Source organism: Pelophylax lessonae, assembly GCF_965119305.1.
Source record: "Pelophylax lessonae genome assembly, contig: HAP1_SCAFFOLD_269, whole genome shotgun sequence".
Taxonomy (NCBI): domain Eukaryota; kingdom Metazoa; phylum Chordata; class Amphibia; order Anura; family Ranidae; genus Pelophylax; species Pelophylax lessonae.
This window is the reverse complement of record NW_028120071.1, coordinates 25,911-50,380: the sequence shown is the minus strand read 5'-3', so window position 1 is coordinate 50,380 and position 24,470 is coordinate 25,911. Positions and strand designations below refer to the sequence as shown.

At 45.2% G+C, this 24,470-nt stretch overlaps 3 protein-coding genes across 3 annotated transcripts in view; 1 reads left to right on the top strand and 2 right to left on the bottom strand.

Annotated features, from left to right (window-relative positions):
• Positions 1 to 8,241, top strand: part of LOC309543612 (uncharacterized protein) — a 120,000-nt gene extending 111,759 nt beyond the window's left edge. The window contains exon 10 of the mRNA XM_082276069.1: positions 6,683 to 8,241. Within this exon, the coding sequence (XP_082132195.1) occupies positions 6,683 to 8,086 (1,404 nt within the window). The 3' untranslated portion in view covers positions 8,087 to 8,241. The remainder of the gene's footprint in view (positions 1 to 6,682) is intronic.
• Positions 1 to 24,470, bottom strand: part of LOC309543617 (uncharacterized protein) — a gene marked incomplete at both ends in the record, with an annotated part of 248,485 nt that overhangs the window by 198,939 nt on the left and 25,076 nt on the right.
• LOC309543618 (uncharacterized protein) overlaps positions 1 to 24,470 on the bottom strand; it is an 88,944-nt gene that overhangs the window by 61,022 nt on the left and 3,452 nt on the right. The gene's annotated exons all lie outside the window — the stretch shown is intronic.

Below are 24,470 nucleotides of genomic sequence, written 5' to 3'. Positions count from 1 at the left end.
TTTGTTGTCCAAGAAGGTGGCCTTTTTGGTGGCTATCACCTCGACTCGTCGAGTGTCGGGGCTGGCAGCCTTGTCCTGCAAGTCTCCGTATCTGGTTGTGCATTTGGACAAGGTGGTCTTGCGACCTAACCCTTCTTTTCTTCCAAAAAGGGTTTCGGATTTTCATCTCAATGAGGACATTGTCAAACCTTCGCTTTGCGTGAAGCCGAAGCATCCGACGGAGGTGTTGCTTCACTCCTTGGATGTTGTCCGGGCGATTAGAGTCTATCTCAAATCGACTGAGTCTTATCGCAAGTCGGATGCCTTGTTTGTCCTTCCGGAAGGTCCTCGGAAGGGCATGGCGGCGTCGGCTTCTACAATCGCTAAATGGATCAGACAGACCATTGATCAGGCCTATGCTTTGAAGGGGAAAGTTCCCCCTGTACCTGTGAAGGCGCACTCTACCAGATCTCTGAGTACGTCTTGGGCCTGTCGTCATGGGGCCTCTGTGGCCCAGGTGTGTACGGCGGCGTCTTGGTCGACCGTACACACTTTCACGATATTCTACAGAGTAGATGTTCAGGCATCGGCTGATGCTTCCTTTGGCCGCAAGGTTCTTAGTGCGGCAGTTCCCTAGAGCCCTTGTTACGGGTTCTTTGGCTTTTTGGGATATTTGTTTTTTCCCTGGGTTTTCTTGCTCCTGTTGAGCGAGTGTTTTGTGCTTATGCCCAACTGGTTTCCTTCCTTTGGTAAGGTTCCTTTCTCTGATGGGGAGACGGTGTTGCCTTGGGCGCGGCTGCGTGCTTCCCACCCCTCATATTTACACTGCTTTGGGACATCCCCATTGGTGATGAATATGAAGTGGGCGGCGACTGTCGGAGGACGTAAGAGAAAACGGAATTTTTGTAAAATCTTACCTGTAAAATTCCTTTCTCTGAGTCCTCCGACAGTCGCCGCCCCCGCCCCTCTTTTGGGGTTTTGATATACTCTCTACTGCTATTCCACTGAAACTGAGTTGGATACAGGAAGTGGAGGGTTATGTACTGAGGGGACCACCCCCTGGGGGTGGGATATGTTAAAAGTCTTTGTACTAACATATTCTATTGCCTAGCTACTCCTACGGAATAAAGGACATAACCCCATTGGTGATGAATATGAAGTGGGCGGCGACTGTCGGAGGACTCAGAGAAAGGAATTTTACAGGTAAGATTTTACAAAAATTCCGTTTTTCCATGACTTCCAAATTCTGCAGTTCAGCATGGATAGAGGAGGTGATCTGTGCAGCTGTTTGGGCCAAACTCCTGGACAGCATTGTGAAAAAAGCGGCTATCATGGAAGGGAAATCAGTATGGATGATATGGGGATTGTAGGCCCCCTTCTCACATGCATCTGGGGTGGCCAGAAAGTCACTCATGGGTGTGAGGATAAGGTCTTCACATGTCCTACCAATCAGTGATTCAGTAGATGCTGGGGAAGGAGCAGAATGGGGCTTATTACTCACTGTAACATGTATTATAGTAGGTATTGCAGGGTTTGAGGCATCTTGGACAGCTGCAGACTCCTCTGTATCACAGTCTGTACTTCGTGTGGTAGCGGCCCCCATCTTGGATAGACCGACCTGCCACGGATGTGGTCAAGCTGACTGGATAGGTTCCTCCTAGCAAAGCCTCTGGACATCAGATTATTCCCTGGGTGTTCCCAGGTTGATTTCTGGTGGAGCGGGACAGGAACGAGTGCTCTGAAGGCTGTGGCGGGGATCAGAAGACCAGAATGATGCGGAGCTCCAAAGCTAAGCGGCCATCTTGGAGTCCTCCGCGCATGTGCCTCTTCTCCATATCCTCTTACACAGCTTTTCTCCACAGCTGCAGCGACCCTGGGGGGATGGAAACTTGGCACTAGCATGCAGCAAAACCCATCCCGTCCATTAGGGGCTCTGGAGAAAATTGTCTGCTATTTACGCTGTTCCTCTGCACGTCACCTGATCACATGAGAGCTTACTTTCACAGATTCCTGACAGATTTCTGTATGGTAAATATCAAAGTTCACTCTTCAGTTTAGGAGAGGTAGGACGCACCCAGGAACAATGATTTGGTTTGCACGGGAGCCTCATATAGAGGGCCTCTCAAATCTCCCTATGTAAATGTCCCTCCATCCAGAGTCTATATGTCCTATCACATCACACACAGCTCCTCTTACAACTGTCCCTCCTTTCAGAGTCAGAGAATCCTATGACATCACACTGACCTCACAGCTTCTCCTAATGTCCCACCAACTGCCTTTTTTTCTGATGTGTTCGGACCCTTGGCATCCTCACTTGCAAAGTGGGACTGTTAGTCCTGCGTTGTATGTAATGATGTCAGAATGCCTGCAACAAGCTTTGAACCTGCATAGTGTGGGGATCCTGTGTGGGTAAATTATACCTCAGTCTTAAGTGGGGCTTTATTATAATGGAGACCTGAATGGTGAGGTGAGGAGGATTCTGGGAATTTCATTTGATTTTACTATTTGTGTTCAAATTTAGAGTTTTCCTCCTGTGAAGTCTGGAGATCATATGACCATCACAACTCCCTCCCTGATGGAATAGAGAAATACAAAGAAGATTCTAGAAGTCACCAGAGAGATCATTGAGGAGAGGTGCTGGGAATTCTGGGACATTATCCAGTAACAGACAAGGGATGTGTCTGGATGGTGACTGTATCATTGTGTGTGTCAGGTTCCTATAAGGTGTCAGGATGTCACTGTCTATTTCTCCATGGAGGAGTGGGAGTATTTAGAAGGACACAAGGATCTCTACAAGGACGTCATGATGGAAAATCAGCCGCCCCTCACATCACCGGGTAAGAGGAGACTTTATTGTAAAGGAGAGAGCAGTACGGAGGATCCACCTAGATCCCCCATCATCTGATAAACACATAGAAACAATGTATTCAGTCAGTGTGTGTGTTTCCTACAGATGGATCCAGTAATGGGAACCCACCAGAGAGATGTCCCCGTCCTCTGTATTCCCGGGATTCCACACAGGAAGGTCACACCATCCCTCACCATCATCAGGTAGATGAGGAACAATCACTGATAGTATCATTAGGATTTGTACATTATCTGCATTGTTACCATTGATGTCATTTTTATTAAATATTCAGAGTGGAAACCTGAGAGATTCTAAAGTTGAAGTTAAAGAAGAAATAAAAGAGGAGGATGATGAGGATGGGGTGATGGAGGAGTCAGAGTTTCTAAAAGAACACAAAGATCTGTACCAGGACACCATGATGGAGTCATCCAGCTACAGAAACCCACCAGAGAGATGTCCCCGTCCTCTGTATTCCCGGGATTCCACACAAGAAGGTCACACCATCCCTCACCATCATCAGGTAGATGAGTGATAATTATTGGTAGTTCTGATTTATACACAGCATGTTTGTTACAATTAATGTTTTATTATATATTCAGAGTGGAATCCTCGGGGATGATAATATTGAAGTTAAAGAAGAGTATAAAGAGGAGGATGAGGAGTATGGAGTGATGAAGGAGTTTTCAGAAGGACACAAGGATATGATGGAGCCACCTAATACCAGGAACCCACCAGAGAGATGTCCCCGTCCTCTGTATTCCTGGGATTCCACACAGGAAGATCACACCATCCTTCACTGTTACAAGGTTGGTGGGGCGGAGGTTATAAAACACAGACTCATGGAGAGAATATGTGGATTTGTTATGTTATGTCCCAATAATAAGTCTTATATTTTACAGATGATATTTTTTCTCACTTTGATTTAGAGTGGAGATCCAATCGATATAGAATTTGAGGTTAAAGCAGAAGAAGAAGAGACGTATGGGAGGGATGATAAGCAGTCTTTGGAGGAGGATGGAATAACGGGGACATTTATAGAGGAGGACACTCCTACAGAGATCAGCACAGGTGGGTCATTAACACTAAATACATTCCTCCACCCATACTGATCACTGATTGGTCCAGAGTAGGGTGGGGACAGCGTGATAACAGCCTGAGGGAGGAGTCAATAACCCAATGATGGTGGTCTTCATCTTGGTTGTTCTCCCCCCATCCTCACTCTCTGACCTCTGGTGGGGCTCAGCCCCGCTGTTATTCATGACTAAATCATGGACTAAATAAGGAAGTGCAGGACTTCTTGTGTTGGGAAGATGGCAATGAGTGATAGAGGGGGAGGGGACACTCGTCCTATAATCCCCTCATCACTGTCACTCCTATAAAAGACAGTTCTTATTGTTTCCTCACTCTCTGACTAAGGTCCATGAATAAAGAAATGAACTGGTAGGAGATCAGAGGACCCATTTACTAGTTACCTTGAGGTTGGAATTGTAAGATCCTCAGAGACAGGGGTGGACTGACAACTCATGGGGCCCCCGGGCAATAGGAGTTAATCGGGCCCCATGTCCACACTCAAGCCACACCTACACAAAGCCCCACCTACATATGCATAAAGGGGACATTTAAATATCTACCACAGCATAGCCTGCATGGAAGTTCCCGGCTTCTTTCTATAGAATCCGCTGAGCACTTCCAGGTTTAGAGGTGGCTTCCATGTGGCAGCCATATTTGTGATGCAACCAGAGGTGTTTTAAGAAAGCAGTAGACCTGTGTGCGAGATCATAATTTGAGCCCTAAGAGTAGGGAGAAAGGGGGGGGGGGTCAGAGAGGGAGGTGAGAGAAAGAGGAGAGGTGAGAGACAGATGGGGAGGATGAGAGAGAGAGGGGGTGAGGGAGACAGAGGGGGGGGATAAGAAACAGAGTAGGGTGAGAGAGAGGGGGATACAGAGGAGTGGAAGAGGGGAGTGAGAGAGAGAGGGGGTGGGAGACAGAGGGGGCTGAGAGAGAGGGGAGAGGCAGAAGAGGTGTGAGAGACGGGGGGATGAGAGAGGGAGGGGGAGTAAGGGAGAGTGAGGGAGGGGGGACCCTACCCTATCACCACTATCAGTTTGTGGCACTACCCTTTGGCCTCGCCTCCGCTCCCTGGGTTTTCACAATGGTGTTGGCTCCAGTCCTGGCGCTGTGACGGCAGCGGGGGGTATCAGTCCTGGGTTACCTGGACGATATAATTCTCTGTGCAGAGTCCCCTGCGGTGTTGACAGCGAATTTGGGAGTCACCATGAGAACTCCCCCCCATACTACACCAGGAGACCCCCCTCCCCTTAAAAATATACCAGGATAATGTTCTACAACTTTCAGACGCCTATAACGTACCCATCAGCAGGGTCCTCTGATCACTATATCAGCCTGGTAAAAGAGTCAGTGTCCAGTCATGTCACACAGTAAGGGACTCCTCTCACCTTCCTTCCAGCTCAATCACCAGCTGCATGTATTAAGGAAAGATCATAGCCTGGGACCCCGACCCGCTTCGCTACTACTGCACAGGTGAGCTACTTGCAGCATCAGATCGGGTGCTGCCAGGGCCATTGTTAAAAGTCATGGGACCCTATACAGCCTACCTGATGCCCCCCCTCCCCTCAACCTCACCCCTGGTCCCACTCCTGTCCCTGCCTCAAAGGAAAATGCAGCTTTGTCTTCAAGTGTATGCAGTAGAAGGGGGAAGCAGGTACAAATACAAGTGTAAATGAGGCCTACAGCTACAGAACTGCATACGCAATACAGGGTTCAGAGTGCAGGGTTAAGGGGTACACTCGTGCAGAGCCCAGGAATAGGTTACATTCAGAGTTCAGGTTCAGGAGTGCACTACATACAGGGTGAAGGGTTGAGGTTGTGCTTTGTACAGAGTGCAGGGTAGAGGACTGTGCTATGTACAAAGCGCACGTGTGCATATCTTACGGATCACCCCCCCCCCCAACAGAGCTCTCCCCGTATATTACCCCCAGTACAGATCTCTCTTCTCTACTCCCTGTCCAGTGCCTCTCTCCTCCTTTTCCAGTAAAGACCTCCCTTCCCTGTCTAGGACACAGCGCTCCTCTGCCCCACAGAAAAGAATGGACTGTAACTTACAGTAGGTCAGGCTGCCGGCGCCGGCTTCTTCTGATGCTGCAGGCTCGAGGATTGAGCTGTGTGCCCCGCCCCTCCTCTGTTAAATATGCAGAGAGAGTAAAGAGGGTTTTGAGTGTGCCGCTGGGATCGCTGTCACTTATAAAACGCAAAAGCCGGGCTTCTGTGTTTTATAAATGACTATAGTGAGCGGCAATGCAAGGGGCCAGGGCTGAAGATTCCAGCTGAAAAAAAAAAAACTTTATTAGTGCATTAAAAAACTTGAAGCTGCCAGCTGGCCAGGCCCCCTGCATCGCCACCCCTGGGTCCAGCCACTGCCTCCTCAGCTCCTCTCACTGGCAGTCCCCTGCTTTCTGTGACACACGTGCAGCCTCTCATGGGGCCCCCTACTGACTCCGTGCCCTTGGACCAGGGACGAAGTGCCCGACAGGTCAGTCCGCCCCTGCTCAGAGACAAAGCTGCCTGATGTGGGCGGAGTCCTGGTTTAGGGGAACCAATCTGCTCATGTCTAGTAATAATCTTTGTATTTCTATTTTAGTAGATGGACGGGAGATGAGGAAAACCTCAGAGGATTGTCTCACTTTGTCTCCAGACTGTAAAGTAGAAGATGAGGACATCACACAGTATAGTCTAGGAGAAAACCCGGCTACTTTAAATGTCCATCCGGTACCACACAGTGTAGATGGACCATCGTATTCCTCTTATCCTGAGGAACCTCAGACTGTGAGGGACAGTGCCGGACCATCGTATTCCTCTTATCCTGAGGAACCTCAGACTGTGAGGGACGGTGCCGGACCATCGTATTCCTCTTATCCTGAGGAACCTCAGACTGTGAGGGACGGTGCCGGACCATCGTATTCCTCTTATCCTGAGGAACCTCAGACTGTGAGGGACTGTGCCGGACCATCGTATTCCTCTTATCCCGAGGAACCTCAGACTGTGAGGGACGGTGCCGGACCATCGTATTCCTCTTATTCTGAGGAACCTCAGACTGTGAGGGATGGTGCCGTTCTTCCAACAGATAAGAGGTTTTCCTGTACTGAGTGCGAGAAGTGTTTTCGTTTTAAGTCCTATCTTAATAGACATGAAAGATCTCACACAGGGGAGAAGCCATATTGCTGTCCTGAGTGTGGGAAATGTTTTTCACAGAAGTCCTTTTATCACAGACATCAGAGATCTCACACAGGAGAGAAGCCGTATTGCTGTCCTGAGTGCAGGAAATGTTTTTCACAGAAGTCTGATCTTTACAGACATCGGAGATCTCACACTGGTGAGAAGCCACACTCCTGTCCTGAGTGTGGGAAATGTTTTTATCAGAAGTCTGATCTTTACACACATCAGAGATCTCACACGGGAGAGAAGCTGTTTTCCTGTCCTGAGTGCAGGAAGTGTTTTTCACGGAAGTCCTATCTTTACAAACATCAGAGATCTCACACAGGGGAGAAGCCGTATTTCTGTCCTGAGTGCAGGAAATGTTTTTCACAGAAGTCCACTCTTTGCACACATCAGAGATCTCACACAGGGGAGAAGCCGTATTCCTGTCCTGATTGCGGGAAATGTTTTTCATACAAGTCCGGTTTTTACACACATCAGAAATCTCACACAGGTGAGAAGCCGCATTCCTGTCCTGAGTGTGGGAAATGTTTTGTAACCAAAACAATTCTTGTTAGCCATCAGAGATCTCACACAGGGGAGAAGCCATATTTCTGCCCTGAGTGCGAGAAATGTTTTTCACAGATATCCAGTCTTTCCAGACATCAGAGATCTCACACAGGGGAAATGCCACTTTCCTGTCCTGAGTGCGGGAAATGTTTTTCAACAAAAACAAATCTTGTTAGCCATCAGAGATCTCACACAGGGGAGAAGCCATATTTCTGCTCTGAGTGCGAGAAATGTTTTTCACAGACATCCAGTCTTTCCAGACATCAGAGATTGCACACGGGGGAGAAGCCGTATTCCTGTCCTGAGTGTGGGAAATGTTTTTCTGATAAGTCCCATCTTTACAGACATCAGAGATCTCACAAGGAAAGGAAGCCGTACTCCTGTCCTGAGTGCGGTAAATGGTTTTCACAGAAGTCCAGTCTTTACAAACATCAGAGATCTCACACGGGGGAGAAGCCGTCTTCCTGTCCTGAGTGAGGGAATTGTTCCTCACTGTAATCCTGTCTTCCTGTACATCAGGGATCCCACACAACCCTCAAGGTGTATTAGTGCCTTGAGTGTGGGAAATGTCTTCTATATGAATGTTGGTGGACATGTTGGGAAGAAGCACACCCTGATATACACCTCAGATATACTCCATGACTGATCTTCATCATGTAAGAAACACTTCATAAGGAGATCAGAGATCACCAAAGACATGGATTAAGTGTTGGCCATTTATAGCAGAAGAAAAATAAAAATTGAGTCATTACCTTTCATTGGCTGAGTACATTTTGTGGTGGAAGATTTCACAAACACTTAAAGGTCTATTTTTAAAATGATTTGTGGACAAATGTGAGAAGCTTTCACCCAGTCTTGACAAATGTTGGTTATATTTTACTTTATACACTACTTTCCTATGACCTTTTGCTCCATGTAGTGTCCATAGTCCAGTATTGCACTATTCTTTCTGATTGAGGTATTTCAGGAAAAATGCCATATTATGGCCACTAGATGGATCTGATGTTCATAGGAAATCACTGTCCGCTTTGTTCCTTCAGACTATCAATGCTGGGTCGGATCGCAGTCTTTAAAGTGTTTATAATTCCCAAACTGTTGTATGTTTTTAGGACCCTTCCTATTCCGCTACCTACCACCTTTTTCCATAATCTTCAAAGACAATTAGTCCAATATGTCTGGAATCTAAACATCCTAGATGTGCCTCACATTTACTATTACCCCCATCTATTAGAGGTGGAGCAGGTCTCCCTCACCTGTACTCTTATTATCAGGCTGTGCTTCCTGACCAAATGTATTACTGGTGGCATCCTACCAGGGAAAAAGTTTGAGCTATGATGGAACCCCAACTGTTCCATCTGCTCTCTCCACAAACTTCTCTGCTTCTGAGAACTGTATACCAATGACACTCAATATCAAACCACATATTTATCCAAGCCTTCCTGGAGGCATGGTCTTTATTAGCTTCTAAGACCACAGAATTAAGATCAATTTCTCTTCCCCTTGACACTCTCAATGGTATGATCCCCTATTTAAATAGAGCTCCTTGGAAACAAAGTGGGATCCCCAATTTGCAAGATATCCATGATGTTGATACATTAGCACCCTTCCAAACCCTACAGAACCGATTTGCCTTACCCTATTCAGAACTTTTCACCTATACGAGGATTTGTCACGGCTTAAACTGTTCATTACCCCAACACATCATATTCCTGGTATGGAGAAGTTTCCTGTTCTCTCCTCCACCCCCCCCCCCCCCGATATGTGCCTGCTGTACCATGTAATGGTATGAATTAGTCTCCTGTTCTCTCCTCCTCCCATCCCCCCCTGATATGTGTCTGCTGTACCATGTACTGGTATGAAGACGTCTCCTGTTCTCTCCTCCCCCATCCCCCCTGATATGTGCCTGCTGTACCATGTAATGGTATGAAGACGTCTCCTGTTCTCTCCTCCCCCCCCCCCTGATATGTGCCTGCTGTACCATGTAATGGTATGAAGACGTCTCCTGTTCTCTCCTCCCCCCCCCCCCCTGATATGTGCCTGCTGTACCATGTAATGGTATGAAGAAGTCTCCTGTTCTTTGTTTTGCTCCCTTTGTGTGAAATCCCTGGTGATCCTGCCAGTCCCTCTGCTTTCCTATTAAAAACTGACCACACTAAGCAGGAAAGCACACCATGGTCAGTTCTCTAGCTATGCTTGGAACTTAGACTGCTCTCCTCCATTGATCAGACTTGTCCTGACACCCCCCCCCCCTGCACAGCCATTCACTGGCAAGCTCAGTGTGCTGCTGTTTCTCCTACCCCAGCTCTTATGCAGCTGAGAACAGAGGGAATGTGATCATTTAAAAAAAAAAAAGGGGGAAAAAAGGTATTTTTAATTTTTTTTATATCTATCCAAAAATGTTTTGCCTTTTTATTTCTAATTTAAACTGAATGGGTTGTTTTACAAGCTGATTGTTTACAATCACTTTAAGAGCCAACAAAATCCCCCCTAAAAGTTTCCTCCCATTCCCGTTTTACAATTTTTTGCTGCCCTCAAATACCCGAGTAAAGGAATCTCCCACTAACCTAAAATTCCTACTTAAGACACCTTTCTTAAACAAACGGGAAATAATCATCAGCCACCGCATTCCTGATCAAGAATGGCAAAAGTCCTTTCCTTTTTTTAGCTAAAGCATCGGATTGTGCCAACCATTGGGAGTCCTATCTGTGATGACTTCATCATTGGTATCTAACACCTATAACACTCTCCAAATTCTACCCGACTTATTCCCCCCCAATATTGGCGTCAATGTGGCGACTGGCTCACTGTTACACATTATGTGGACCTGCAAATTACCTAAATCTTATTGGAACAAGATCTTTTCCCGGATCTCCAAGATCACTGATAGACCGATTAGCCCTGAACCTGAAACTGCCCTTCTTCATGTGGGCATTGATATCTTCCCTACCAAATCTAGGAATATTATTTGTCCATTTACTCCAGACCACAAAACTCAATATTACCAGATTGTGGATAACTTCCAAGGTCCTTTCTTTTACTGAGACGATCAACGACCTAAATGATCAATGTGATATGGAAAAGAGGTTTGCTCTTCGGAGCTTTAGTTAGGATAAATTTCTATATTCTTGGTCTTTATATATGCACAATCCTAAATGTACAGTTACATTCTGATAGCTCAAACAAAATGGAGTATATTATACAAATTCTGTCTGGACTGGTATCCGGAGTTATTCCAGTTGTTGTTATAACTCTACCCTTATCCCTGCCTACCCCCCTCCTCATACCCTATTCTTATACTCCTCCTTCCTTCGACTTCATGCTCTTTATAGAAATATGACATAGTCTAGGTTTTGGGTTTTTTTCCACCCACTATTGAACCTTACCAATGTATTATATCACTCTTACACACTTGTCATGTGCTATTTGGTATCATGTGACCTTGTATGTTTCGTCTACATTGTGTAAGCTCTCAAATATTTAATAAAAATCATTTGAACTTTAAGTTTAATCTATGAGCAAAGTTCATCATCATTGCACAGACACACAATTCTTTCTGTCCAATACATTTTTTTATTGTAATTTTACTTTTAACAAGAATCATAGAATCAGGAAATAGTAAAGGAAGAAATCCAATTGGTCAGGAAAATGACTTGTCTGGAATGTGGAGGCGGAGTCGGTAATAATTTGTGTACAATACAATACACAACGTGTTACATTATTATAACAAAGTATTGTAGAAAAGATCACACCATAGAAAATGGGGGAAAGGAGAAAATAAACCCGGATATGAAGGTGACATTTGTGTACGAGGAACACCTTAACAATTACCACCATTTTATTCTCCAGGGCCTCTGCTTTCAGAAAATATATGTTTGGGCCTAAAATCTGCATTTTACTACGTGTGCAAAAATAATGCAAACACAGCTCTGGCAGTGAAAGGGTTAATGTGAGCTAGATGGGATCACTCTGCTGGGGTCACATTAGAGCTCCCCCTAGCTGCAGCCTGGTAATAACATTGCTAGGAGGTCTATTCATTTATCTGCTACATACTTCCCATCTTTATATAAACGTCTCCTGACATTTAGGGGTCTATTCATAGAAAATGCAAAGCAGTTAGCCTGGGGATTCCTTCTCTGTGAATGGGGGTAAAACATAAAGGACATTAGGCTTCCTGCTGGTTGGATGTTTTCCATTGGTTTAATATTGAAAATACCAACATTGGGCCACTAAATGGTGCTAACTCCTGTAATAGTTCTTGCCATTTATTAGCCAAGTTTGGTATTTTTTGTTTTCAAATCAATGGTTGGGATATTTAACCCCTTCAATACCGGGTACTTTCCCCCCTTCCTGCCCAGGTCAATTTTCAGCTTTCAACGCTGTCACACTTTGAAAGACAATTGCACAGTTATGCAACGCTGTACACAAATGACATTTTTAGAATTTTTTTTAGACAGATAAAGCTTTATTTTGGTGGTATTTAATCACCAGTGGGGATTTTATTTTTTTGCTAAACAAATGAAAAAAGACTGAAAATTCAAAAAAAATTTATTTCTGTTATAAAATTTTGTAAATAAGTGATTTTTCTCCTTCACTGATGTGCACTGATGAGGTGGCACTGATGAGCACTAATGAGGTGGCACTGATGAAGAGGCACTAATATGCAGCAATGATGGGTAATGATAGCGGACTGATATGCAGCACTGATGGTAGCACCGACCTAGTGCATTACCATAAAACTATTTATTAAAATATTAAAAAGTGTACAAAGTACTCACAAGACTGGTGTGATACAACACACATCAAGAATAGCATATACAGTCTCCAAGGTAGCCAGGTCCCAATTGTGACGAATGGGCATGCAGATGGTCGCATGGGGCTGACGTGTTTCAGGCTGACGCGTTGCAGGAGCGAGGCCCCTTCCTCAGAGCCAGAAAAAATGCTGCTAGATCACAAGCCGAACGGCCGAAGACTAAATGGGAGTTGGCCCCACCTCTTCCTGCTCCGCCCCAACCTCAAGGACGGGACAAAGGGGAGGGGGGAAGGGAAGAAAAGGGAAGAGGAGAGGAGAAGGGAAGGGAGAAGAATAAGACGGAAAAGGCAGCAAGAAGGAGAGAGAGGGGAAGGAAAAGTGAGGATGCTGGGACAGGGAAGGAACATGGAAGAGGGGGGGGGGGGGCAAGGACACTTGTCCAGCCCGAGCCAAGCCACACCCACCTTCCAAGGCCAGCTCGGACTATGTGATCAGCGGCAAAAAATGTACAGCAAATGAAACACTTGTTCGAACAGGAAAGGAAACAATAACAAACCAAATGTAATGAATAATGCATTGAGGACAAAAGCGGTATATATATATATATACATATACATACATATACACACACACACACATCAACAGTCAATACTTTAGATCTCCATAGGATCAGGATAATACTCCACTGCTTTACCCGTGCATGTCCACTAGCAAGCAGAACAGTGTCAACCACCCCCGACCTGCAACACTGCAGGGGGGACACTACCCATGGGAGCAGAACATGTATAGCTCGCCTGGCATGGTGCACGGGGATCCCGCTGGCCTCTTTTCTACCAGTGGTTCTGGATACCCTTGATCCTGAAGGGGGCAGCAAGACCAAACAGCTCTCTCTACATCTGAGTTTGTAGTGCACCTCTTTCTACTCCATCAGACAGCACTTGAGCGCAGGAGGTTTTGTTTTTACTTGAACATGCAGCACTGATGGGCAGCCTTTATGGACACTGATAGGCGGCAATGATGTGCACCGATAGACGGCACTGATGAGGAAGCACTGACAGGCATCTCTGATGGGCACTAAAAGGCAGCACTGACTGGCATCACTGATGGGCATCACTGTTAGGCACTGATGGGCACTGGCAGGCATTGCTGATGGGGTTGCACTGATTATCAGTTCAGATCCCCCTGTAAATAACGCGGCTTATTGACTCTCATCTACTCATGCGCTGTCAGCAATGAAACCACCGCCCTGCCGTCATTTTGCTATAGGCCGGGCGGGAAGTGGTTAACTTATGTCTTTCATTTTCTACTGTACTTATAAATTGTTGGGTTGGAGTTGGGGGTTGGGTGATTATTGTTCATCATGTTTGGACATTACTTGGGGCATCCCCCAGGGGACAGTATTGGGCCCTAAATTGTATATTCTTTATATCAATGATTTATGTATGGTGTCTTTGCTGATGATGTGAATATTTTATGTCTAGGCCGTGATTTACATCTCTAATACAGGTTATTAATATAGAAATGAGGAAATTGAAATTATGGTTTGATAGAAATAAATTATTATTAAATCTGAATAAAACATCTTCTGGGAACTGGGAAAATGAACACATAAATAGATATTCAGATGGAAGGGTTAATATAGAAAGAGTTATTTATCCACTTTCAGACCAGAAGATTTTCCCCCCTAATGACCAGGCCTTATTTTGCGATTCAGCACTGCGTTACTTTAACTGACAATTGCGCAGTCATGCGACGCTGTACCCAAATAAAATTGATGTTCTTTTTTCCCACAAATAGAGATTTCTTTTGGTGGTATTTGATCACCTCTGCAATTTTTTTATTTTTTGCGCTATAAACAAAAAAAGAGCGACAATTTTGAAATAAAAGGAAAAACAATATTTTTCACATTCCGATATATAACATTCCCCAAAAAAAAATTTAAAAATCAACATTTTTTAACATTTTAGGCTAATTTGTTTTTTGCTGCATATTTTTGGTAAAAAAAAAATCGCAATAAGCATTTGCACAAAAATTATCGCGTCTACTAATACTGGGAAAAATGTATGTCATTTTTATTTTTATTTTTTTTTACTGGTAATGGCGGCGATCTGCGATTTTTTGTGGGACTGCGACATTGCTGCAGACAGATCGGACCCCTAACTGACATTTTTGACACTTTTGGGAGGATCAGTGACATTACTACAGTAATCAGTGCTAAAAATATGCACTGTCACTGTACTAATGACACTGACAGGGAAGGGGTTAACATTGTGGGTGATCAAGGGGTTAAATGTAAGCCTAGGGGAGTGATTCTAACTGTGGGGGGGTTGGGCTTGTGAGATGATCACAGAGACCTGTGATCCTGTATAGAAGGCTCACATATCCTCTGTGATCATCCGAGGGAGAAGGATGGACGGCTGTGTTTACATCAGCCGACTGTCCTTCTCTGTCAGCGATCGTCAGTGTCAGGTGGCAATCAGAGCCGTCTGACACACGCATCAGCTTCCCCACTGATGAGCGGGAGCGCGCTGCCAGCAGCGCACGCTCGCCCCCTAGCCTCCTGAGAGCGAGCAACGTAATACTACATCAGTTTGCCCATGAGCAGCTGCCTGCCGCAGTAAATCTGTGGTGGGCGGTTGTCAAGTGGTTAAATAAAATTTCTCGGGATGATAATATATGATGAAATCTGTTGGAAATCACATACTAAGCGTGTGCAATCCAAAGTATCCAAAAGTATCGCAGTTTTACATAAAGTAAGAGATATTCTGGATTATAAATCACTCCATATTTTATATTGTTCAATTATTCTTCCATCTCTCAGTTATTGTGCAGAGGTTTGGGGCAATAATTATATAACCAGAATATTTCCATTGATCGGAATACAGAATATTTCCATTGATCGGAATACCGACTATTTCCATTGATCGGAATACAGAATATTTCCATTGATCGGAATACAGAATACTTCCATTGATCGGAATACAGAATATTTCCATTGATCGGAATACAGACTATTTCCATTGATCGGAATACATTCTATTTCCATTGATCGGAATACAGAATGTTTTCATTGATCGGAATACAGAATGTTTTCATTGATCGGAATACAGAATACAGAATGTTTCCATTGATCGGAACACAGAATACTTCCATTGATCAGAATACAGAATGTTTCCATTGATCGCAATACAGACTATTTCCATTGATCGCAATACAGACTATTTCCATTGATCGGAGTGCAGACTATTTCCATTGATCGGAATACAGAATATTTCCATTGATCGGAATACAGACTATTTCCATTGATCGGAATACAGACTATTTCCATTGATCGGAATACAGACTATTTTCATTGATCGGAATACAGACTATTTCCATTGATCGGAATACAGAATGTTTTCATTGATCGGAATACAGAAGGTTTCCATAGATCGGAATACAGACTATTTCCATTGATCGGAATACAGAATGTTTTCATTGATCGGAATACAGAATGTTTCCATAGATCGGAATACAGACTATTTTCATTGATCGGAATACAGACTATTTCCATTGATCGGAATACAGAATATTTCCATTGACCGGAATACAGACTATTTCCATTGATCGGAATACAGAATATTTCCATTGATCGGAATGCAGACTATTTCCATTGATCGGAGTGCAGACTATTTCCATTGATCGGAGTACAGAATACAGAATGTTTCCATTGATCAGAATACAGAATGTTTCCATTGATCGCAATACAGAATGTTTTCATTGATCGGAATACAGAATATTTCCATTGATCGGAATACAGACTATTTCCATTGATCGGAATACAGAATATTTCCATTGATCGGAATACAGAATGTTTCCATTGATCGGAATACAGAATATTTCCATTGATCGGAATACAGACTATTTCCATTGATCGGAATACAGACTATTTCCATTGATCGGAGTACAGACTATTTCCATTGATTGGAGTACAGAATGTTTCCATTGATCGCAATACAGACTATTTCCATTGATCGGAATACAGACTATTTCCATTGATCGGAGTGCAGACTATTTCCATTGATCGGAGTGCAGACTATTTCCATTGATCGGAATACAGAATATTTCCATTGATCGGAATACAGAATGTTTCCATTGATCGGAATACAGAATATTTCCATTGATCGGAATACAGACTATTTCCATTGATCGGAATACAGACTATTTCCATTGATTGGAGTACAGAATGTTTCCATTGATTGGAGTACAGAATGTTTCCATTGATCGGAATACAGAATGTTTCCATTGATCGGAATACAGAATGTTTCCATTGATCGGAATACAGACTATTTCCATTGATCGGACTACAGAATATTTCCATTGATCGGAGTACAGAATACAGAATGTTTCCATTGATCGGAATACAGAATACTTCCATTGATCAGAATACAAAATATTTCCATTGATCGGAATACAGACTATTTCCATTGATCGTAATACAGAATATTTCCATTGATCATACTGCAAAAGAAAGCAATACGGAATATTTCTGGGGCAGGATAAAGGGATCACACAAACTCATTATTCTTAGAGTTACAACTCCTAAAATGGACACGTGACGCTGCAATTACACACTGAACAAATAATATTTACAGCAAAAAACAATTTATTACCTGGAAATATACAAAAACGATTTCTTTCAAGGGACATGAGTTATAATCTAAGGGGAATAACGGAAAATTTATATCAAATACTTACCGTAATTTTCCTTTCCTGATGGACTCCATGGCAGCATACGTATCGGGTTTGGCCCCGCCTCCAAACCTACCCATAGGACCTCACTCCCATAAATCTTTGCACCTGTTCAGCACACGTGTTCTGTAACTATCCTCCACAGAAATCTGGGAGGGAACTCCTGCTGCCATGGAGTCCATCAGGAAAGGAAAATTACGGTAAGTATTTGATATAAATTTTCCTGACAGACTCCATGGCAGCATACGTATCGGGAAATAACTCGCCGTACACACAGGGTGGGCAGGTGCTGAACAGAAAAAAGTTTAATTCACTTTGTCAACAGACAAGACTTGCAAACAAAAATTCACAGAAGAAAGAGCCGCTGGCTCAACACAGTAGTGGGACAAAAATGTGTTAATAGAGGACCATGCCCCTGCTCTACAGATAACATCAGGAGCCACGTGTCTGGAAACTGCCCACGAGGTAGAAATGCTCCGCGTCGAATGAGCTGTGACTACTGCTGGAGGGGTCAAGCCCGTAGCCCTATAAGCCCACTGGATGGTTTGAATGATCCATGAGGAGATAGATCTCGTAGAGGCCCTTGAACCTTTGTTTTTGCCATAGAAGGTAACAAAAAGATACTCCGACTTTCTGAAAGAAGATGTGGCTTCCAGATATTTCCTAATACAATTCCCAACATCCAGTGGATGAACCGGAGAGTCTTCCCCTTGTCTGAAGGTTGGTAACACAGTTTCGACGTTTTCGTGGAAGACAGAGGTCACTTTTGGTCTCGCATCCAACATGGGAATAAGTACCACAGCTACTAGAAACACTGTCATCAGAGTAAGTTCCTTTATGGTAATGGACTCAGACGTGTCTTGGATACGATCTGACAGGAAATCCAGTACTAGAGGCAGGTCCCACTTGGGAAACCTAGGCTTTCTTTGAGGCCTAATTCTCACTGCTCCCTTAAAGAACTGTCGTATTAAGGCATGACTGGCCCAGGAGATACCCGTGAAAGCTGAGATAGCCGAAACTTGGACCCTGAGGGAACTCACAGAGAGTGGTAGATCTAAACCTGATTGTAGGAAGCTCAGCACGTCCTGGATCTTAATGGAGGACTGAGGATCAGGCCTTGCAGCCAACTGTGAAGAAAACCTTGACCAGATTCTCTGATAGACTCTATTTGTTGAGTTTCTTCTAGCACTGAGTAACGTAGAAATTGCAACTTCCGGACAACCTAAAGCCTGCAACCTCCTCCTTTCAACATCCAAACCCTCAGATGTAGGCGAGCCAGGCATGGATGGAGTACAGATCCCTGGGACAACAGATCCGGTCTGAAGGGCAGTTGGATTGGGTCTCGGACACTGAGTAGCATCAGAAGGGGAAACCATGGCCTGTTGGGCCAGAAGGGAATCACCGCCACTACCTCCACTGGCTCCGACCTGAGTCTCCGAAGGAATTGTAACACAATCGGAACTGGTGGGAAGGCGTATGCCCTGTGGAATCTCCACTGATCCGAGAGGGCGTCCAACCCGAATGCCTGGGGATCTCTGAACCTTGTGTAGTATTTCGGCAGCTTGTGGTTGCAGGGGGAGGCGAAGAGGTCTACTTCTGGGGAGAACCCCAATGACAGAATCCAGTCGAATACTTCCCTGTGAAGGGACCACTCGTTGTTGTCCAGGTCTACTCTGGACAAAAAATCCGCTTGGACATTCTGGACTCCTGGAACATAGACCGCCGACAGATCTGAGAGATTTCTTTGTGCCCATGACATGATCGGTTCCACTTCCCTCAATAGGGACCAGCTGCGCGTTCCCCCCTGCTTCCTCACATATGCTACTGCTGAGCTGTTGTCCAGCCGTAACATGACAGGTTGGTCCTTTGTCAGATGAGAGAATGCTCTTAGAGCTTGGAATGCTGCTCGAAGTTCCAGTACGTTGGATACTATCCCTCGAGTAGGAAAACTCCACCTGCCCTGAGCCACATCCGACAGACAGAAGGCACCCCAGCCTATGTTGCTGGCGTCCGAGGTGATCACTACCCACGGAGCTGGTTTCAGAGAGTGGCAGTTCGGCAGGTGGCCTCTGCATAACCACCAAGGGAGACTCGCTCTCATGGCTGGAGTTAGGAAGAGGAGTTGATCCAGATGCCACGTATCCCACTGTTGCAGGAATCCCTTCTGAAAGGGTCTCATCCTCCACAGGGCCCACTTCACCATGGGGACTACTATGACCATAGTCCTGATCACCTTCAGGCATTGGCGTGCCTGAAGATGAGAGGGCAAAGCGAACCCTGTCTCGGACTGTACCTATCTTCTCTTCTGGAAGGGAGATAGTTGCCTTCACCGTGTCGAACAGGGCGCCAAGGTAAACCAGGGACTGTGTTGGAGTTAAGTGGCTCTTCTCTTCGTTCAGTAGCCAACCAAACTTCTGGAGAGTAGACACGACCTGTTCTAGATGAACTAAGAGTTGATCTCTGTCTTGGGACAACAGGAGAAAGCCGTCCAAATAATGGTGGAGCCGAATACCTCTCGTTCTCAGTAGAGCTACCACGGCCAATAAGATTTTTTTGAAAAGGTCCGTGGAGATGTGGAGAGCCCGAATGGGAGACAGATAAATTGAAGATGTGAGCCGCCCACTGTGAACCGGAGATACCTTTGAAAATCTTCTGCCACAGGGACATGAAAGTAGGCGTCCTTCAAGTCGATGGACACCATCCAATCGGCCGGCTGAACTGCTTGCTGTATGGATAGCAAGGTCTCCATCTTGAATCTCTCTTTTTTTATAAATTGGTTCAAAAAAGTCAGGTCTATGACTGGTCTCCACGATCCGTTTTTCTTTTGAACCAGAAAAAGCGGAGAGTATATTCCTTGGCCTCACTCGGACTCTGGAACGGAGATGACAGCCCCTTGAGCAATGAGAGACTCGACGTAGGAATATAAAATTTGACGCCTTTCTTCTAGGGATGGTAGAGCAGTAGGCAGGAATCTTGAGCCTGGCATCTCTTTGAAGACCCACTTGTGACCTGAAGACACGGTCCTGACGGCCCAGGGGTCCTGAATCGAAGCCGCCCAGACATGATGGAAGGAGCGTAGACGCGCTCCCACTTGGCATGCCTGAGCGGTCCCAACTTCAAAAAGACTTAGTGGGCTCGCGGTCACCTGAGGAGACATTCTTTGCCGTCTTCCTGGAAGACTGTTTGGACCTCCAATTTCGGTTGAATTCTCGACCAGGTCTATAAGTACGAGTCTCCCTGGCCCGATCGGGGACAAACTTCCTACTAGACTGTCCCTTCTTGATATTAAACTGGCGCCGATCCTGGGGAAGAAACCCAGACTTTCCGCCCGTAGCACGAGTTATGGCCTCGTCGAGCTTGTTCCCGAAAAGGGAGGACCCCTCAAAGGGAATGCGGCACCAGACTTGCTTTGATGCCGGATCAGCAACCCAAGGGCGGAGCCATAGGGCTCTCTTAGCCGTGACTGAGGACAGCATAACTCTTGCCAACAGATGGATCAGATCTATAGAAGCCTCCCCTAAGCTCCTGGATTGGAACTTCTGGCAACCTCCTCCGACACTGATCTGACAGATTCATCCACCACGTCAGCCCAAGATTCCATGGCCTTAGATAGAGCGGCTAAGGCCAGGGCTGGCTTGCAGGCCATACCTGCCGTGAGGTAGATCCTTTTCAAATCGGAGTCCATCCTTCGATCCAGCGGATCCTTAAACGAGACCGTATCCTCTAGGGGAAGGGTCACGTGCTTGACCAGTCTCATCACTGCTGCGTCTACTAAAGGAGGAGACTCAAGATTTTTAACATCTTCCTCTTTAAAAGGGTATAGTTTGGCCATCTTAGAGACTAAGGAATTCTTTCGTTCCACCTTTCTCCACTCCTCTGAGATAATTTCTCCCAACTCTCCAAGGAAGGGAAAATTAACACGCTCCTTATTGAGCTGTTTAAAGTTCTTCTTTTGTTTGGGAGGGGGAACAGCTGACTCCTCCCAGTTTAAGGTCTCCCTGACCGCTTTTACCAGAGAAGGCACCAAGGCATACTCAAAACACAGGCAGGGATCCTCAGCTTTGGAGTCGCTACCTGACAAGAGCATCGACTGATGGCTCGTATGGGCAGACTCAAAATCTTCCTGTACTTGAAGCGTTACAGGGGAAGGGCTTGGGGGAGCTGTTGCAGAGCCTTGAGATTGACTGACACCCATCTCGGCTAAAGAGTCATTCACTACCCTTTTAACCAGGGCTTCAATACGTTGATCGGAAGTATCCCTTTCTCCCGCAGCCTGGGAGAAACACCTGTCACAGAGGGACTTCCTTTCAGGGACACTGGCGCCACAGCCCCAACAACCTGCTTTTTCAGGTTTTCGAGAGTGACTGGCTGATGTGGACGCTCTTTTATGATGATGGGAGCCTGATCGGGATTTCCCAAAAGAGTGCCGGTGGCGGGAACTCGAACGCCTTTCGCTTCTTTGAGAAGAGTGCCTAGTCTCTGAACGAGAAGGGCTGAAACAAAACAGAAACAAAAGAAACACAGACAGGAAGCTAGGAACACCTGAGTTCCAATCCCCCCCCTGTAACCCGCACCCCCACTAAGAAGCCCCCAATACATGTTAAGGGCGGGCTGACCACCGGAGGGCAAAGTAGCTTCCATTCTGGCGCTGACCTACAGGGATGAGCCGGACAGCGATGTCAGAAACCATGAAGCAATGGGGGGAGAAGGAGGGGGGGAAGCTCCCAAACTGGGGCCAGTTACTCACCAGGAACCAGGTGGGAAACCAAGCAGAGCGGCAGCAATGCAGCAAAAGGATCTTCCAGGAAGAAAAAATCAGCTGGCAATAGCACAGGCTACAAGCATCAGCAGCGTGTATAAACACAGAACTGCTGACAGTTCTGAGAGTTTAAATATGGCGCCTGGTGACGTCATCAGAGATCGCCGCCGAAGCCGACCTACTGCGCATGCGCCGCATTTCCACTGCGCATGCGCGAGAGCCAAGCCTCGTTCCCGAGGCGCCGCACATGCGCAGTAGCGTACCGCAGTACTCTAGCTTCTTTCAGGCGATCCCTGAAAACTAGGGAAGCCTATCACACCACCAACTAATCTGCCATCAGCTCATTCCCTACTCTTACCTCTTGTAACACCTGCCCCACCCCATTAGATTGTAAGCTCTTCTGAGCAGGGCCCTCTTAATCCTCTTATATTTTATTGTAAATGTATTGTCTCCCTCTAATATTGTAAAGCGCTGCGTAAACTGCTGGCGCTATAGAAATCCTTAATAATAATAATAATAATAATTCAGTAGTATATAATTTATCACATCCATTTGCGCAGGTTAAGTTGGTGGCTCACACCAAACCCCCTCCTTTAAAAAATGAAAGTGTTTGAACTTTTATTGCGTGTTTATTGTTTTTTTTTTATTTATATTGTGATTGAGTTTTTTTTGTTTTTATTTAGTTTTATTTGGGTGTGTATGTGTGCATGTATGTATCCATATATGTGTATGAGTGTGTAATTACATTATTGGTAATTAGAATATTACAGTATAGTTGAAATTTTTATTAACCACTTATGGACCAGAAGGTTTTACCCCCTTAATGACCAGGCCATTTTTTTGCAATTTGGTACTGCATTATTATAACTGACAATTGCGCGGTCGTGCGACGCTGTACACAAATAAAATTGATGTCCTTTTTTTCCCCAAAAATAGAGCTTTCTTTTGGTGGTATTTAATCACCTCTGCGGTTTTTATTTTTTTGCGCTAGAAACAAAAAAAGACCAACCATTTTGAAAAAAAATCAAACAATTTTTTTTTACTTTTTGCTATAAAACATCCAATATAAATTAAATATCTTCATCATTTTCAGCCAATTTGTATTCTACTACATACTTTTGGTAAAAAAAATCCCAATAAGCGTCTATCAATTGGTTTGTGCAAAAGGTATCGTGTCTACAAACTAAAGGAAAGATTTATGGACTTTTTTTTTTTTTTTTTTTTTACTAGTAGTGGCGGCAATCTGCAAATTTTTTTGGAGGACTGCGACATTGTGGCGGACAGATCGGACCCCTAACTGACATTTTTGACACTTTCGGGGGGACCAGTGACATTACTACAGTAATCAGTGCTAAAAATATGCACCGTCGGGGCTTTTTTTCAGCGGGAACGCAGGGGAATGCAGTTCTGGCACCTCCAGAACTGAATGTATGTAATGGCAAGGGATGCTCAGGTGTGCTGGTGGATCTGATGATGCTGGCTAATAGGCAATCAATTGTTGCTGGAGGGGATCTATTTTTGCAGAGGATGGGGGTCTATAGTTGCTGGGGAGGTCTTCTGTTGCTCATGGGGAAAGTATTGTTACTGGGGTGGGTCTTAAGTTGCTGGTGGGTCAGTTGTTGCTGGGAGGGATTTATTGTTTAGGTAGAGGTCTTTGCCGCTTGCTGCTGGAGGGTCTATTGATGCTGGCTACTGGGTAATCTAGTATTGCTGGAGGGGATCTATTTGCGCAGAGGATCTATTGTTGCTGGGGAAGTCTGTTGTTGGTGGGGTATCTATTGTTGCTGGGGTGGGTCTTATGTTGCAGGGCATCAATCATTGCTGGGAGGGATCTACTGTTGAGGGAGGGGTCTAATGTTGCTGGCTGCTGGAGGGTCTATTGATGCTGGCTGTTGGAAGTCCATTGTAACAGGGGTGGATCTATTGTCGCTGGGGTGTCCATTGTTTCTAGATCTATTATATTGCCTTTCTTGGTAATTCTCTAAAAGGGCTGGTACTGGGAGGTGGGTAAGAGGTGAAACCGAGGAACGGAGGTTGGTAGGGGACGGAGTCAAGGGGTGACTCAGAAGGGAGGAGTTCCTGCACCTATTCTCTGAGAAAAAAAGCCCTGTGCACCGTTACTGTACTAATGACACTGGCAGGGAAGGGGTTAACACCAGGGGCAATCAAAGGGTTAAATGTGTCCCTAGGGGGTGCTTTCTAACTGTATGGGAGATGGACTCCCCAGATGAACACAGAGATCCATGTTTCTAAATAGCAGTAACACAGGATCCCTGTGTTCATCTGTGACAGAACGGCGGTCTGCCTTGTTTACATCGGCAGACTGCTGTGGGGAGCGATCGCGGGTGGTTGCCTGCGCCCCCTGCTGGCTATTGCGTGAAGCAACGTACAGGTAGTGCCGACTTGCTGCAGTATATGTACTGCTGGCAGTCAGCAAGTAGTTAATTATTACATGACTTTATATTGATGGGACATTGAATAGTTTATTATAATTTATGGAGAAGGGGTGGGATTACATACGTTTGTACTTCTTCCCATTCCTTTTCGGATATGTAAACTAAATTATTCTTTATAGTTTTTTTTTGTCTTCTTTTGTAAATCATTTTTTTGTGATTGTCTAC